The sequence below is a fragment of the Panthera uncia genome, chromosome F1 (assembly GCF_023721935.1).
Source record: "Panthera uncia isolate 11264 chromosome F1, Puncia_PCG_1.0, whole genome shotgun sequence".
In the NCBI taxonomy this organism is placed as follows: Eukaryota; Metazoa; Chordata; class Mammalia; order Carnivora; family Felidae; genus Panthera; species Panthera uncia.
The window spans coordinates 8,781,593-8,798,267 of record NC_064813.1 but is presented as its reverse complement, the minus strand read 5'-3'; the positions used below and the strand labels follow the sequence as shown (position 1 = coordinate 8,798,267).

Genomic DNA, 16,675 nt, shown 5'->3' with positions numbered 1-16,675 from the left:
TTCATTCATTCAATAGAGAGTAAAGGAGGGAGGTGCCCACTATTTATTGGGGGATCTGTCCCAGGTGGATGTCTGGTTGTGCATGTCTGGTTCCAGAAATAAAAGGAAAGAGGAAGGAAAAAAAGCACTGTGCCAACATGACTTGGCTAAGGAAGAGCAGAATGTTTTCCTCCTGAGAGTGACCTTCCTCTGACAAACAAGAGGGAGAAGGTTCTGGATGGACTCTGACACCAACTCTTTTCTTTTCCCAAATCCTGTCCAGAGGTTGCATTTGTTGGTGAAAGTAATTCTAAGTATGACCAAGCAAACCAGTCTAACCAGGGCATTTGAACCAGAGAAGACACTAGTTGTTGGGGATGAGGAAAAACCTGACTACATATATCATAAGAAAGATCCATCCTTGATCCAAACAGAAGGAAAGGAAAGTCATTGCCATTATTTCAGTAAGCCAAAATGTACTATGACACTTGGAGACCTGAGAAGAAGAATTTAAGGCTACTTTACTCCTCCTACTACTTTATTCCATTTTCTATCTGTTCATCACTTGCATTGAAGACACTGTTGGACTTCTAAAAATGACTGGGACTATTTCAATGGACCTCAGCCTTGGAGAGTTCAAGCTCTGGGATTATTTAGTATTACAGAGAGCAGGAGAAAAGTTCATCCAAATTAAACAACAACAAACTCCACTGCATTTATACAAAATCCTTCTACTGTCTCCAAAGCACAGTGATTTCTCCCCCACTTTGGCACACATCCTGAAGGCTGCACCTTGGACCTTTGTGAAATCTCCTACAGCACTTCATGTACTGTTGATTTAGGCTTAGCGTAGTGGTGGAGGTCCACTGGGGAACGCGGTGTAGTAGAAAGAGGAATAGACAGGGAGATAGGGAACATGGGTTCTACTACCAGTTCTGCAAAAAGCTAGTTAACTGTCTTTTAAAAAAATTTTTTTTGAAAAAGGTTTATTTATTTTTGAGAGAAAGAGAGAGAAAGTGCAAGAGACAGAGGGTCAGAGAGAGAGGGAGACACAGAATCCAAAGCAGACTCTGAGTTGTCAGCACAGAGCCCAATGTGGGGCTCAAACCCACAAACTGTGAGATCATGACCTGAGCTGAAGTCAGACGCTTAACCCATTGAGCCACCCGGAGGCCCCCAGTTAGCAGTCTTAAAAATCACATGACTTTCTGAGCTATCAGTTCCTTATCTGTAAAATGAGAAGATCAAATGAATTGTTTCTTTGTATCTCTAAAACTGGAAGTTAGAAGACTAATACATAACACGGGTCATAGGGTGGAGAAAACAGAAAGGTAATCATGAAAAACGGCGCACGGTATGATTTGCCCAGGCCTTAAGCATCAAAAATTCTTCAATGGAAGTGACATCTCAATCCTCCAACCCCCCTGGCACCTTATCTGCCCACATCCTTACCAATTATATCCAGTTTTCATCTTGTGTTTTTATTATTGAAATATATGTTCTATCTTCCCCATCAGCTATAAGTTCCTTGAAAATATAGTCCATTGTCTGATATTCTGCCATTTCTAGCTCTGGATCCATAAATAATCGTCCAAAGAATCAATGGTTCGGATTTAATGTTTAATTCTTTAATTAACTTTAATTCTTCTACAAATTATTACATTTGAAAGATAAAATTAAGACTCAAACATTGATCTCAGTTTATAAAATTGGATTTGAACTCTCAATTCTAAAGTATTCACAGAAATGAGTTGTTCTTTTAGTAAACATTCACAGGTACTCATTCTGAGAACCTTTGCTTTTTTGCCCCAATGCACTAATACCAAAAGCCTGCTAAATACATACATACATACATACATACATACATACATAAAAACAAGAGTTACATCTTTGTGCCTGGGTTGAACATATTATCTTATATAATTCTTAAAACAACACTATGGAATTTTAAATGAGGAATACTGCTACTAAGTAGCTACTAAGTCATAGTGCCACTCAGACAGGAATGGAGCCTGGTTTATCTGATTCCAAAGTTCATGCTTACCAGTGCATGCTCCCTCTGTGTTTGATTATCCACCCAACACAACCCACCTAGACTGTTGTCTCTGTGAGTCTTTAGTAGGAACCCTACATCAGTGTGAGGCAATACAGCTAAAATTATTGAAGAAAAAGGCAGTATGTAAGAGCTTTGTTGTAGTGAAAAGGCAGTGAATTTTATTTGGCATTCTTAATTTAACGCTTACTTAGCCCCCTGATGGCTTCACAATGTTAGGAAATTTACTGAAGCTTAATAAGCTTCAGTTCTTTGTCAGTAAAATGTGGACAATAGCACTTATCTCAATAGTTTTTATAAAAAATTCAATGAGATATTGTATGTTGAAATACCTGAAATGCATAGTATGTGCTCGATATGTCCTTCTTTGTCCCCCTCCCGAATCTGCCTTTCAGCATAGGCACTGCCTTCGCAAACAAAGTCTGTAACAATAAAAAATGCTTTACCTCCCTAGAAGTTACCGGAAGCCACCAAGGCTCCAGCCATCCTGAAAGCCATTTGCTATCAACACTTCCATTGAGTTGAATGGAAGTTGCTCATCCTGCCATATACAGGATTCTTTTTTGGGTCTTATTTGAGTACTTCGTGGTCCAGAACTATGTTCTCCATGAGCCAATCTCACAATGATACTTATATTGAGTAAAATCACAAGTATCCTTTCTCATATGTTCCTCCTTAATTTATTTTTTAAAAATGCGGCCACTGGTTCTGCAACAACAGTGACCTCTACAGGGGTATTCATCGATTCATTTGCCAAACATTAAGTATCTTGGACTAGAGATGTAAAGATCAAAAGGCATGGCCCCTTAGATATCTCACAGGACAGTAGAGGAGAAAAGAAATGAAAAGACAGTTAGAATGCAGCATAGAGCTATCTATGACTGACTGGGAAAGCCATGCAAAGAGTCTCTGACTCTTTAGGGCACTCACCAGACCTGATCAGCAACTGTGGCCTTCAGCCATCCAATTCACTCATCCAACAAGTCCTTCCTGATGTTTGAGACTAGCCTAGAAACACTCGCAAAGATATGTGGTATGAGACATGACTTTCAGGACTCTTCTCTCTTTATAGAAGCTGGTTGGCTCAAACCCTTGCAAATCCAAATTGAATAAAGCAACGTCTTTGTCTTTTGGTCTTGACCATGTAGCTTCAGTGTTATGTGGAAGCATCAAGGGCCAACTCCATATCTGATGTATGACTCCCCTCAACTGAACTCAATCCAGTGCCCCCCTCACTGCCGCCTGCCAGCAAAGCTTCCTTGGCTCACAGGGTGGCTCATTCCAGTTGAAGCAACTTCAGCTGATAGAAAGTCTGCCATCGAATAAGCCAAATTTACCATCCTATAGAGTGAGGTGTCTTACATTTTTGTCCCCCATGGACTTCCTTTGGGTCTGATGAATCTCCTTTTCAGGATAATGTTTCTAAGTTCAGAAATGTATACTCTTAATAGAAAACTGTGTGTGTGTGTAATATAATAAAATATAACAACATATATTAAAAACAAAGTGTGATATAGATTCATGTGGTCTTTTTTATAACCTATTAATAATAAGATCTAGAAATAGGTATAATAATTACCATAATTTTGAAGTAGTGATATGTGTGATATTTTGAGACATCTGTATCAACTGTAATGTGATATGAAAATAGCTCTGATCTCTATTGGTGACAAAGTGATGGTTCTGCTAACACTACTGTGGTTTGTTGCTCACATTCATAACTAAAAGAAATGGGAAATTACAATCACAGGGTAGTGGAAACAAGGATGCAGTTTTTTTTCCACCCAAATTCACAGACTCCCCTGAGTTCTCATAGACTACCCCATAGTAAAGAATTCTTTCACAGAGATTTTTAAAAAACTGTTCCTTGCAACCACAGAGAGCAAATAAGTCCTCTTGAACTCTCCTGCTTCTCCTAAATTAAGCCCTCCAATTCAAAAACTGACATTGTTTCCATATTCTTCAGTAACCTTATCACTTTGTCTGTATGAGATAGTTTGCTAATTCCTAATTAAAGCACTGAGACCAGAAAGTCAGCAAGTATCCCAATGTGTTACAACTAGCCCACAAAACCCCAAAGGGATGAAGGATAAACTTGCACTGGCACCCTCTCATAATGAAGTTGTCTCTCACAGGAGAAAAGTCTGTCAAAATGGTTATTAAGCATTTTAAAGTCAAAGCAATACTTTTTTAAAAAGAGGAGTAATTGACTTTTAATGACAGTTGATTTTCTTACTGAAATGATCATTTTAAACAAACGTGTAACACAAGGCATCAGTAACACAAAGCAAAAAATGAAAACGTTTTTTCCCAAGATGACTGGATTTGTCATTTTTTTGGCCTATGCTACATGTGTGTATTTACAGGTTTTTGAAGACTGCACCTTTCAACAGATAATAAGCAGGAGTCTCTGATCCTAGCCATAAACTAGATATAACTGGATCTCAACAGAGGTGCAATTAATTAAGCACCAATTCTGCTCTGGGAAATAAAAAGATGAATAAGAAATGGCTTCTGTCCACAAGGGAACCTAAAATTTATTGAAAGATGTAAACATATGACAAAAACAATTATACAAGGGAGACTAAAACCATCATTTATTGGAGGGGAAGAAATAGCCAAATAATGTAAAGAAAAGATAATAATCAGTAGACTTATATTGTCAATCAAATGGTTTTGTTAACAAGGCAAAATGATACCATAGACTTTCAAGGCATCCTGTATTATAATACTATGTAAACACCATTATCATTACTAGGATATTCTTTGTCTTTCCCACTTGTTTGAGCTCTTCACAATTATCCCATATAACCTTGAAGCACCTCCCACATGGTATCCTCTCCACACATAATATAAATAAGTGAATGAAGGTGTAACATACTATGCGAAAGGTGGAGGACAGGGGTTTGAAACCCAGTTCTGCAATTTGCTTGGCTGTGTTAAATTTGAAAGCTCTTAATCTCTCTCTAAACCTTAGTCATCTCACCTGTAAAACGAGGATAATAACAAGAATACTAGGATTTTGGTATAGATTATACGATACCTATAAACTGTTTAACAAACAATCATCCTTCAAGGAATGTCAGCTATCGTCACAGAAGGAAGCATGTAGAACTGATGCTCAGAGCTGGAATGAAATATGATGACCCACTTCCACTTTCTCCTTTTAAAGAGTGAACTCAAGAGATTGTAGGTTGTCCCTAAGGCCATACTTCCAGTGTGAAAAACAGGAACAGGTGAAATCCCAGTTCTCCTGAGCTTCCCAGCTTAGTAAGTTTTAATAATAACCAGATAACACTCTTCTAGGTCAAAAGAGTCTTAATACCATTTGGTTCTCTAAAACAAAGTAATGTTATTGTCTGTTTACTCCAAAGTTTACATTCTCTGAATTCATAAAAGTGAGATACCTTAAGTACCTTTCCCATATTATTTGTCAAGTTGAAGTCTTGGATATATATCCCTGAAGCATTTCTATTGCTACAAATATTTAATGAGGAACAATGAGGCATGCTCTCTGCAGGCTAGAGGATGTGGCCCTGAGACATGAGCACATCCTTAGCAAAAGTGTTAAAATTGACACCTATCTATTTTTCTCTCAGATAGTAGGCTTGAGGATTAATATTTTTCATTTGTTTATAGTCTATCAAATGAGACACTCCTATGACTACAGATATAAATCAAGCCACAGTCAATCAAGATTATTTCCATATATGTAATTTTAATCATTTAGTGATGAGTTGGTGATATAGAAAGAAGCTTGCTGTTGTTGTTTTTAACCATATGAGTAAATGGCTTATACAGGAATTAAATGCAACAATGTATGTGGAAATATAAAGGGTCATGCTGGTGATAATAACCATACTATTTTATTACTGTTGCTGTTGTTACTGCTATACAAACAAGAAGCTCAAGAGCTATTTGTTGAATGAATGCTTGCATAATGGCCACGTTCTTAGCTATCAAATGTTGTGGTTATCATCAACCGCCTTAATCAATAAAACTTGCAGAAGATAAATCCTCGAGGTTGTAGTAAAGATTAAATCACATAATATGCAGGAACGTGTCTAGTATAATCTGGTAAGTGTTAAGCATTCAAAAAATGTTAGCCGAATCTTAACTTGTAAAATGATTAATAAGGATAAATTAAAGATAGCTTGAAAATTTGATGAAACTTAGATTCCTAGAAAAAGCAGTTGGCAATGAAATCTCATTGCAGAGCTGCTGGATTTAAATGAACTCTAAGTACAATATCACACATTTATCAACTTTCCCCAAATGCCGCTACTGCAATTAGAAAATATAACGCATTACTCAGGGTTTGTGTTGTAATTGCATAAAAGCAGAGCGAAGGTGGCAAGTTTCCCACAGGTGATAAGATTAGCTTCCTCCAGCTTTTAGAATCATGGTCATAGAACCAGGTGGAATGATTTTTAATGCAGACAGTATTTGTACTAGACAAAGTCAACTTGGCTTAGCATTTCACATGAGCTAGTCAAGTGTTCGCCTGCGCAGTGTGGGCTCTTTTTCCGCTCTCTTGCTGTTTAAATAAATTATAGGAGAGGAGAATTTTAGTTTGGAACTGCTACTAATCCATAACATGAAAGTCATGTTTGCGAATATTTGTGCTCTTGGCATCATATCCTTCAAAAACTCTATTTCAGGAGAATTTTTCCATTAAGTCATGTATTTCCTTTGTTTCTAATTCCCTTGCATTCATAATTCAGAAATGTTTTCTTAGTGTAACATACCCTCAAGTATGTCTTTTCCTGAGGGTTCCTGTATCTGCCAGAACACTATGATCTTACTTACCCTGTTTTGCCTCTCAAACAGGTAAGTACCTTCAAAGAGATTTCTCCTTCAGCCATGGGATTCCTTTATTGCAAAGTAATCTAAAAAAAAAAAAAAGAGATGGAAACCAGAGTTTCTCTGACTGAAAGGAGCTTCGAAGCGATACAATAACTGAAAAGCCACGGTGGAGATTCTCAGCCTCTAGGATTTATCTCTTCCTCCCTTGTTGCTAACACCCCACTATTAAAGCATTGTGTTTGGTTCTGTGGTGACCCTGGATGAATCCTCCCCTTTCATCCAAGCTTTCTCAGCATTGGGGCACTGCATAGTTCCAGACGGTACATGGGAGTGCTACACAGGCTAATCTGACTGCAAATGTGGAGGACACACAGTGACCTCCCTTTCTTCCCAGACACCAAGAAATCTTTACTTTGTCCTTGAAAAAACCTTTTTCTCTGATTCAAGGACACCATACCTCCCAGCAGAGTAGAGTGGCACCAGAGAGAAGCAGCGATCAGAGCCTCCAAGGCCTCATTCGTACACACAAATTGAGCCTTGCTGGGCAGCCCCTGAAGGTCCCAGGATTCACTTTCCTGAATTAGCCTCAGAATTATCCTTTCTTGACACAGAGGTCATGGCTTCCCTCACCCTCCTGTGCCTGTCCCCAGCCCAATGTCCCTTCTGCCTCTCCTTCTCCCAGGAGGAACCTCAGCTTTTCACCGAGAATGTTTTTTTCTGGGCCTCTCAGACTTTGTTTTAAAGCCCCCTCCTGAGCTGCCTCCTAGGGCCTTCATATTTAGCAGCAAGTTGTGTGGCATTTGAACTAAAGAGGGCAAAGAGACAAAAGTATCCTGTAGCTAAAATCACCGACCTAGCTAAATTGAGACGAAATGTGCAGAAATTACCACTGCCAGTTGCAGGCTTCCCACTTTAAGAGTGATTATCTCTCCTATGCACATTTATACTTTGCCCCCATGATTTGGCTGATCCGTGAAAGAGACAACAGTTCGAGGCTTATGAGCCTTGAGTTTGTAAAAGGCTGGACCAGGTGTGCTAAGGACTAGGTTTGACCATCTCTGAGATTCTAAGAGGTGGATGCATAATTCTTATTTGTTAGCACATGGTCTTAAACTCTGGAACACTAAGAGACGCTATTCCAGCCCTTCTGTTTTGAAACCAAATTCGCGAGGATTCTAGACACACTATTGATTGCCAGCACATAAAATGTATTCTTGTGGCCTTGAACCTGCCTTTGACACATGCTTCATGTAAAGGCTAGGTTTATGGCTAAAGCAGCACATAAGCCTTTCCCCTGGAGAACCAACTCAAGAAACCTTATTCTTTTTTTATCTTTTATTCTCTGCATTCTACTTCCCTTTTCCCCACCCACCTGTGGGCAGAGCAAAGATAAAGACTGAATAGCTTCAAAGAGTGAAGTTAATTCAAAGCAAGAGAAATTGAGTTCTCTCTTAACTATGTTGCTTTCCTTATTTTGCCAGGCGGCACCAAGTCTGGAGGCAAAGGTGGAAACAAACCTTTCTGAATGTGGTATCCCTTGTTAAGTAAGGCCCTAGACTCTGCTTTCCAAAAGAAGGAAGGTGCAGACAATTAGGGAGACAGGTTCAGCTATTTGGAGATTGGAGTCTCCCCCTGGTCAAGAGGAGGCAACACTTTTCAGAGTTTGTATGCTGCCCTCTCCTGGCCTGTGTATACAGGAGTGTTAACAGCTCATCAAGTGTATCGATTTTCATCCCATACCTGTGTGCAAGGTACCTGTGTACACATGAGACTGTTTAGAATACTCAGAAAATCTCACTAAATTTTATACTTGAAGCTTATTTGAGGACATAAACTCATTATTGCTTTGACTCTTGGATTCGTATTTAAGGATGCCAATCTTTATGCCATCTTCTCTCATACCCTAGTGCTTTGACCCTCTCCTTATTCGTCCTCTTACTGCCATGTGGGGCTCTGCTCTGCAAATCAGTGTTCCACATGAGCTGGGTCCTATGGATGTCCTGGCCAAAGACATCTTCCCAACTAAAAGTGGTGGCCATGGGAAATATCTGTATTTAGATTAGTGGTTTGAGGACCATACTGCAGCCTGACATGTGATCAAGAGTAATTCTATGCATTATTAGTCAGCACGTCCAATTCATATAAAGGAGTACTCTGTCGTAGGAAGAGAAACAGCTAAGTGAACACAGGAATAGATGGCACCGGAGGCCGAATTTATAATTGCATGTTTTCCCCTTCGAAACAATTTGTCTTATTTGGGCTGGTCCTTTGTGTGACTTGTTTTAAGCCCAATACAAGTTGGGCTTAAAAAGTTGCAATAACTTTCTCCTAAATACTTAAAGGACCCTGATACTGAGAAAATGCTTACAATCTGGCATGATTGCTATAGCGACCCTGGGGTACAAACATGGCTGGTCTAATCTGTTGTGTGCCTGTGACTGCGCAGCCTCTCAATGTTTGTCCTTGACCTAGGCCGGCCAGGCCTCTCCATATCAATAGGAACTCGGGCGCCCAGACTGGAAGCCTAATTCCATTCCTTTGCTTTAGAAGAAGAGGGCTAAGGAAGAGGTGTTTACTCTAAAGAGATTTAAAGGCATGTACCTTGTTTAAACTTTACCAAACGGGTAACTTGCGGGCATCTAAAGCTCTGGCTGGCTATACTAAAATGCACAGGGAATGAACTTTTGATTACTTCTCTCAGTGAAGAATGATAGCACAAAACAATGAGTAATCAAAGCATTGTTTACATTTATCTTCAAAAAGCCATCGTGTCTCTTAGTTCAGACAAAGTGTGTATATACATTCAGTCTCAAATTTACTTTGTCGCCACCAACATGACCAAAGTTGCTTTAGAGTTTGAATGGCAAGAGGGAAATGGGCCTCAATTTATTTCAGATATTATATTTATAGATTGAAAATGTTTATAGTGACACAAGACTACACTTTTAACTGTAAATAGAATTTAGTTGGGTCAATTAATTATATTTATTTAAACAGGTGAATTCTTTACAGTCAGTTTCCTTTGTGATGTAAAAAGAGAAAATTATTCATCTATAAAATAAAAATGCTCTCTCCTAAATAAAATATTCATTTGCCATGTATATTCTCTGACATGATTTCAAAAATACCCTGTTAAATCATTCAAACTTGGCAATGGGCAAAAATATGGACATTTTTCATGACTACATGCATGCATTTTCCTTAATGACAAAAGAACATGTTCATTTGATAAAAAAAAAAAAAAGGTCAGTGTAAATTCTCCATTGTGATATGTAAAACAAATACCTTTCTTATAACTTCCTTATCTACCTTGGGCAGGCACATGTCTTGGATAAGGAGTGCCCTGAAAACCAGCCATGACAGAATGGGGAATTGATTGCGAATTACCAACGGATGGTTTGAATATGTTCCACCAAGAATCCACAGAGAACAGTGCTAGTAAGATAAGGTATTCTATTGCTCTTGCACCTGCTGCAGTGACATTCTCTTGTTGAACTAGAGCCTCAATCCGAATATGTTCTTCACTGCAGGAAAAGCTGGTTTTCCAGGCATTCAGAGCAGTTATACACCAGTTATTTGAGGATCGCCCAAAGCAAGACTAATCTTTTAACTCAGGCTTCATTCAATCTCTATTGGCTTTTCGAAGGGCAAGACTGAACTCATTAAGCAATGTTAATTTAATCACAAGTAATCAACAGGGAAAAAAAAGTTATATAACCATCTTCAAATTTTGAAATCAAACATGGTAAAAACCCAGGGAATAGATTTTTTTTTAAAACAAAACTCATGTCTCAAAATAAAATGAAGAAAAAATGGAAAAGAAATGGCCAGATGTCTACCGAATTTAGTATCAAATAAAATCAAACCAAAAATGGGCATTTCCTCACAAGTATCACATTTATAATACATTTCCAATTCACGACTTTTTCATGTAGTAATATATGAGGTCTTGAAACTCATCCTGCCTGAAGGTGCAGAATACAAATGCATTTTCCACTCATAAGACGATGTAAAAATAAATCAGGTACACAAGAAGAGTCACTGACCATTACACTGAGAAATCCCTTTCTCCCTTCTCTCTTCTTCTTCAACCACAGCAAAGCGATACAGAGATATTTCACTCAAGAGCTTAGTCCACGTTGGCCATTCGCTTTAAAGATCAAAACCATGCTCAAGTCCGCTCTGGTTCCTGTTCCTCTGGGGAGGCTATTAACCTGATAGGTAGGTGGGAACGCTCAAAGCCTGCTTTCTAACAATCAGATAGTGTTTGAGTTGCTGTGGGTCACAGTTATAACGGAGGTCACCGAGATACAGAAGTGGGCAGCATGGCAACATGCAGGTACTGATGTTATTTTAAAGGAAGAGATGACGGTCAAGTTTGAAGGTCCTTGTTTTACACTCACGGATAATTCGATAGGTGAATACACCCTGTGGCCCCCAAACACATGTTAACAGCTTTGATTATCCAGGGTGAATCAAGCGAGCCACTCACTCAGTGCTTTCTACTCTGACCGGCAGTGGAACCAACGATGTCCATTACTTTTAAGTGCCCGGCGAACGTAGAAACCAGAAACCTTGTCTGTGCCACATTAGTCGTGACAAGCTGCATACCTGCAATGACGTGATGGAAGCCTCCTCCTCGGGTCCCTCTCCTCTGAGCTATATAGTCCACTGCCGGCCGCGCGCTGGCTCTCCCTCTGCCGCCTTCGGGGGCCGGAGTGCCGCGGACGCGCATGCGGAGGCGCGCGGGGCTGGGGGCCGCGGGCAGCCGGCTCCGCGGGGCGCGCTGGGCTGCGGCTCGCAGATGTGCACGGGCGCGAGACTCAGCTCTGACTCGGCGCGGCGCTGCACCGGGATATTACCGCGGTCTGGGATTTCTATTGGCTCCGCGCACCAAACAAATCACACCCGCCACCCCCCTTCTCGGTTTCACTCAGCGCTTGTTTCTCATCTAAGCCACAAACGTTGCAGCCACACACACTTCACTCGCTTGCAGTGTTTCTCTTTTCCCCCTTCCAGTCTGGATTTACAACCCTGTGGTCAGCTGTAACATTTTTTTTAGCAGACTTCCAATCCAAACCTTCTTGTTTATGTAGAGAAATTCTCCATCCTCTAAACCCGCAAAAACCACTCATTCCCCTCAGATCTTCCTCCTTTTGTTGATGGGTTTGCAATGTGAAGAATGTACAAAGCCTGCGTGTGTGTGTGTGTGATGCGTCCGTGTGTGCGCGCGCGCGAACACACACACGCACACACGCACACACACGCACACACTCACACACACACACACACCAGACTCCTTTTGTTTTGAATAACTGAGGTCAGTGAAATTAAAGGCAAGCTGAGCCCAATAACCTAAGTGAGAGCTCAACTAATAAAATCTTGAATGAATTCAGTGGAAAACACTCATTGCTTGAGTTTGTTTTCTGCTCCAAATAGAGCTTTGGTCATTATCCCTATTTTTGTTTATTGAATGCAGAGGTTTTTAATGCAAATCAGACTCTTACAGCATCCAGTGAACATGGAACAATGACGCCAGACCAATTCTTGTGCTGCGTGGGCTCCGTGTGTTGTATCAGAAGGCTCCAGTGACGCCTGCCTGCTTTCTCTTACTATTTTTTGGTCTTCGGTCCACTGAGGGTCTCAAGACAGACACTCTCTTAGTGGGATTCACTGGCCAAAGAAAGCTGGTGAGACTCTGCTGATAAAGTTTCCTGAATTAAAAATTTCAATCTGTATATGCCAATAGTGAGGAAATGGGCCCCTCAGCAGAGAAGGAGCCCAAGAAACATTTTCTGAGTCTGACAAACTTGGCTTGGAAAATTAAGAATAAAATAAAATTTCACTGTGTTTTCTCAAACAGACCTTCCCTTAGCTTCCATCCCCCCTAAAATCATTTTTACTTGTGCCTGTGAAAATTTTAATGACGGTTATTTTTGATAAGAAACGTTGCTTCTGAAATACTGAGCTCTATTTTGATTTTTGACTTGAAATTTTTTCCCAATGTTATGACTTTTGTATACTATTTTAGTATTTGGTATTCTGGTTTCAGCCCAGCTCGCAACACATTTTGTTGCAAAGTCACAGGAAATAAAAATTAGTTTTGAAATTTATTATCACCAAACAAACTACGTGCTTGTTTTCTTGCTTGGACATGTTCCAAGAAGCCTTATTTTCAGAAGAGGCCAACCTGAAACCAGCCGAAATTGACAAAAGAAATACAAAACAAAACCACATTTATCCACATTGGTTTCTGTCAACCACAATCCAACTTGAAATGGCATCTCCTTATTACTTTTACAACTCCAGTCCGTTCCTTTTCCTTAGTTAAAAAAATAACACTGTCATAAATCTTTGAATGTGTGAAGTGTATTTCCTCTAAAGGTCTCAACATGTGTAGAAAGAAAGGAGGTATAGGTAAGACTTTCCAGATTTTCCAGGTGGAGAAACAGTCAGAGAGTGATAAAGTGATTTGCCTTAGGTTATGAAGGTAGACAGCAAACAGAGCTGGGGGATTCAATGATTGCTTTCCTTCTTATCTTTTGAGATTACTGTTCTATACAAATTATTCAACTCAAAGGAAAGTAAAGTGTTAATACAGCAGATTTTGGATTCCCATGTGCCTTTGCAAAGAAGAGCTAACAATTCGTGAAATCATATGATCAACTTGATAAATAGTTATTTTACACATTATTCCAGGACATGTCATGGTATGTTCTGATAAATTGCCAATAATTTGTAGTTTCTTAGAGTTGTCTTTCTAGAAAGAAAGAATTGACTGATAAAAACAAGCAGTTTATGATATTTTCTGCTTGTTATTGGGGGTTCACTATCACTCTTTGTATCCCTGAAAAGACAGTGTCAATAAAATCATGGATAACTTAAAGTCACAGAGAAATCTTAAACTTTATTTTAGGTGATAATTCAAGCCTTCTTTCTTTTCATTAATGAGGAGCAAAGCTGGATGGTTAAGAGACACCTCTTCTAACCAATTAGTCACGTGATTAAGAGAAAATAAATTATTAGTATTTATTTTTCTACATTTTATTCTTTTGATCATTTTGCTACTTTTAAAAGATAGTTTTCAAATACCTTTCTCAAATGCTGCAATCCAATTTGCTCTTTGTACATGACATAGGTGGCAGTAATAGGAAAAACTGCATCTCAGAATGCGCTACAGTAGACCGGCAAGCAGATTAATGGCAGAACAATCCTATTTTATTTTCCACTCATTCAGCCACATCAGGATCATCCTGTTAAGGTCACTGTGTGTGGCACTTTTTACAGGAGACGTTCACAAATTGGCATGTATCCAGAGGAGTCAATAAGACACATGATTCTGGATATTATAATTTATAAGAGATGATGGAGAGAATTGGGAAGTTTGTCTTGGAGAAAGGACTTGAGGTGAACATGATAACAATTTTCAAATAATATATGTGAAAAAGGAAATATATTTATCATCCATATATGCTTCTCATGTATTGTCATTTTCACAAATATTTTCTTGAATCTTTTAAGAGCCCTATGAGGAATATAGGATAAGTAGTATTAGCCTGATTTTACAGATAAAGTCTGTATAGAAAAGGATAGTAAGCTAACATTATTTAGTTATGGTTAAGCCAGTAAAGGATGGGAAAAACTTGAAAAACATTCCAAGCCCAGTGCTCTTCTGGGGAGAAGGTAAAGAAGGTGAACTAAGTTCCAAATAGGGTAAGATTTCTCATAATAAGGGGATGCAATTAATTGTAAGGATTTCCTGGCAAATTGATGCTTTGGCAAGGACTGAAGTAGTCAAGAAAGGGCTCACATTCATTGAAAGAGATTATTAAAGCATCGCAGAAAGGGTCAAACTGGATGATCCATGGTCTATTTCAGTTTGACAGCATCTTTGATTCTATTATGGGCCTTCAGATGTTGTAAAAGAACTTGTAGTTTCACCAAATGATCTTCATGATATATTATTAAGTTTAAAAAGGCTTTGATTATGATCTAAGTATATTTCTGGACTAAAAATGACTACAGGCAGTCTTTTAACGTTTTACAGGTATTATAATATGTATAGTTTGTAATAGGAAAAAAATAAAAAATGATATATGGGGAAAAATAAAAGAGGTTGCAATTTTTCTCTACTATTCAAAGATATGAGATTTCCACATAACTAGCATACTGAAGACTGATTGCATTCCTAATAATATAAGCATCATACTTGATGTTTCCTATACCTATTTATCATTTTCTTTCCAATTTATATTAGATACCTTTTTAATGCTGATATTTTTTCTTGCTTATCTCATATTCATCTTAGTAGCTTTCTTTTGACCTCTCAATTTATTGATAAATGTATAAATAAATGCTTGTTTAGTCCTTTTATTGCTATAATAATTTTCCTTAGGTTATTATGACAGTTTAAATTTGAAATTATTAAAATGATTTTTATATGTGAAAAATTTTAATTCTTCAATTTAAATTTATCGTCATACATCAGATAAAAATCTTCATTTTATAGAAGGTAGAAACTGTTTATTAATGTTGCATACTCTCATCAAAATCTCCAAATGAAATAATATTTACGATTCCCTGATATATATGAATCTACAGTTTTACCACTCACACATTTCTACTGTTTACATGTATGGAATAACATTTATCTCTCTTGTGTCACAATCTTCCTGCTCCAAATGCATACGAGTGATTTATAAGATTTATATGAGTTTTATAGCAAAAAATATAGCCCTTACTGGGTTGCAGAACAAACTCCTTGAGCATGAGAGTGCCATCTGTCATGTTTGTGTCACCCCAATGGAGCAGAGAGCACAACCCACAGAGGAGCTTGGGAAATTAACAGGAAAGGGAATGACCACATATTCAGCTCAAGCTCTATATTTTCCCTTAAGACCCAGGGAGCAGGTGGCTGTGGGTGTTTTTGATTCATTAGTTCCTGTTCATTAGATGTCAGCAAGGCCTCTGCACTGTACTCTTAGTTCTGAGATATGTATGAAAGGAAGCTAAGAGGGCAGATTCAGAGTAGAGGGAAGATAGAACCACCTCTGGCTTCAATGTGCTTATGACATGGCAGATACAGGAGATAGTTAAAATAAGATTTAGTAATGACAAATGTGGTTGAGATAATGGCCAGGACAGTCTCAATTATAGTGCCTGCCACCCCACAGCTCTTTCCCCAAACTCACAGCCCAGTTAAGGAAGTACTAGATAGTTTCATAGATGAGTGTAAATGCATCAAACTCATGTCCCTATAGCTACAGATATCAGACTGGACTAGGCTCAATGGCAGCCAATCCATGCAAAGATAATGGTGGTAAACTGTCACGGAGATTTCCTCTTTTGAGAATCTTGAACTAAGGCTATTTATGTATCTCTCTCTCTGTCTACCTACCTATTTATCCATCTATCTATATCTTTCCATCTATCCACTTATAGTTGACAATTGATAGCAATAACATAAGCTTAAAAAGTCTGAAAATCAGAGAAAAGAGAATATCCTACTTATGATCATGCTAAAAATGGTCATTTATGAAGTTTTGGCTAAGAATGCAGCACGAAGAATGCAAGCCAAGATGAGGTCCAGTTGTTCAATCTTTCTTAGCTTCCACTGGCTCTATTTATATTTCTCTCGTTTGTATGCATTCTTATACCAAATCTCCCAATGCTTGAGGTAAGTTTTGTGAGTTTCTCCTCCTTGGAAATGAGACTACAAGAGGAAAAGAATGCAGTGAAATATGGGGGAAGCTCCCATAATCTGAAAAGTTTAGATTAACCACAGGCTGAGTTTTGGACGATGGACATTACTGCACTATCATTTGGCATGTGGACTTT

At 38.6% G+C, this 16,675-nt stretch overlaps 1 protein-coding gene across 2 annotated transcripts in view; it reads right to left on the bottom strand.

Annotated features, from left to right (window-relative positions):
- GREM2 (gremlin 2, DAN family BMP antagonist) overlaps nucleotides 1-11,538 on the bottom strand; it is a 108,516-nt gene extending 96,978 nt beyond the window's left edge. Inside the window, exons 1-2 of one of the 2 annotated variants that reach the window (XM_049635139.1) lie at nucleotides 11,450-11,538; nucleotides 6,842-6,921 (exon numbers count right to left, since the gene is read on the bottom strand). In XM_049635139.1, the coding sequence (XP_049491096.1) occupies nucleotides 6,842-6,897 (56 nt within the window). In that variant the 5' untranslated portion in view covers nucleotides 6,898-6,921; nucleotides 11,450-11,538. The remainder of the gene's footprint in view (nucleotides 1-6,841; nucleotides 6,922-11,449) is intronic. The other variant, XM_049635140.1, reaches the window with a different exon arrangement.
- Nucleotides 11,539-16,675: the final 5,137 nt, after the last annotated feature.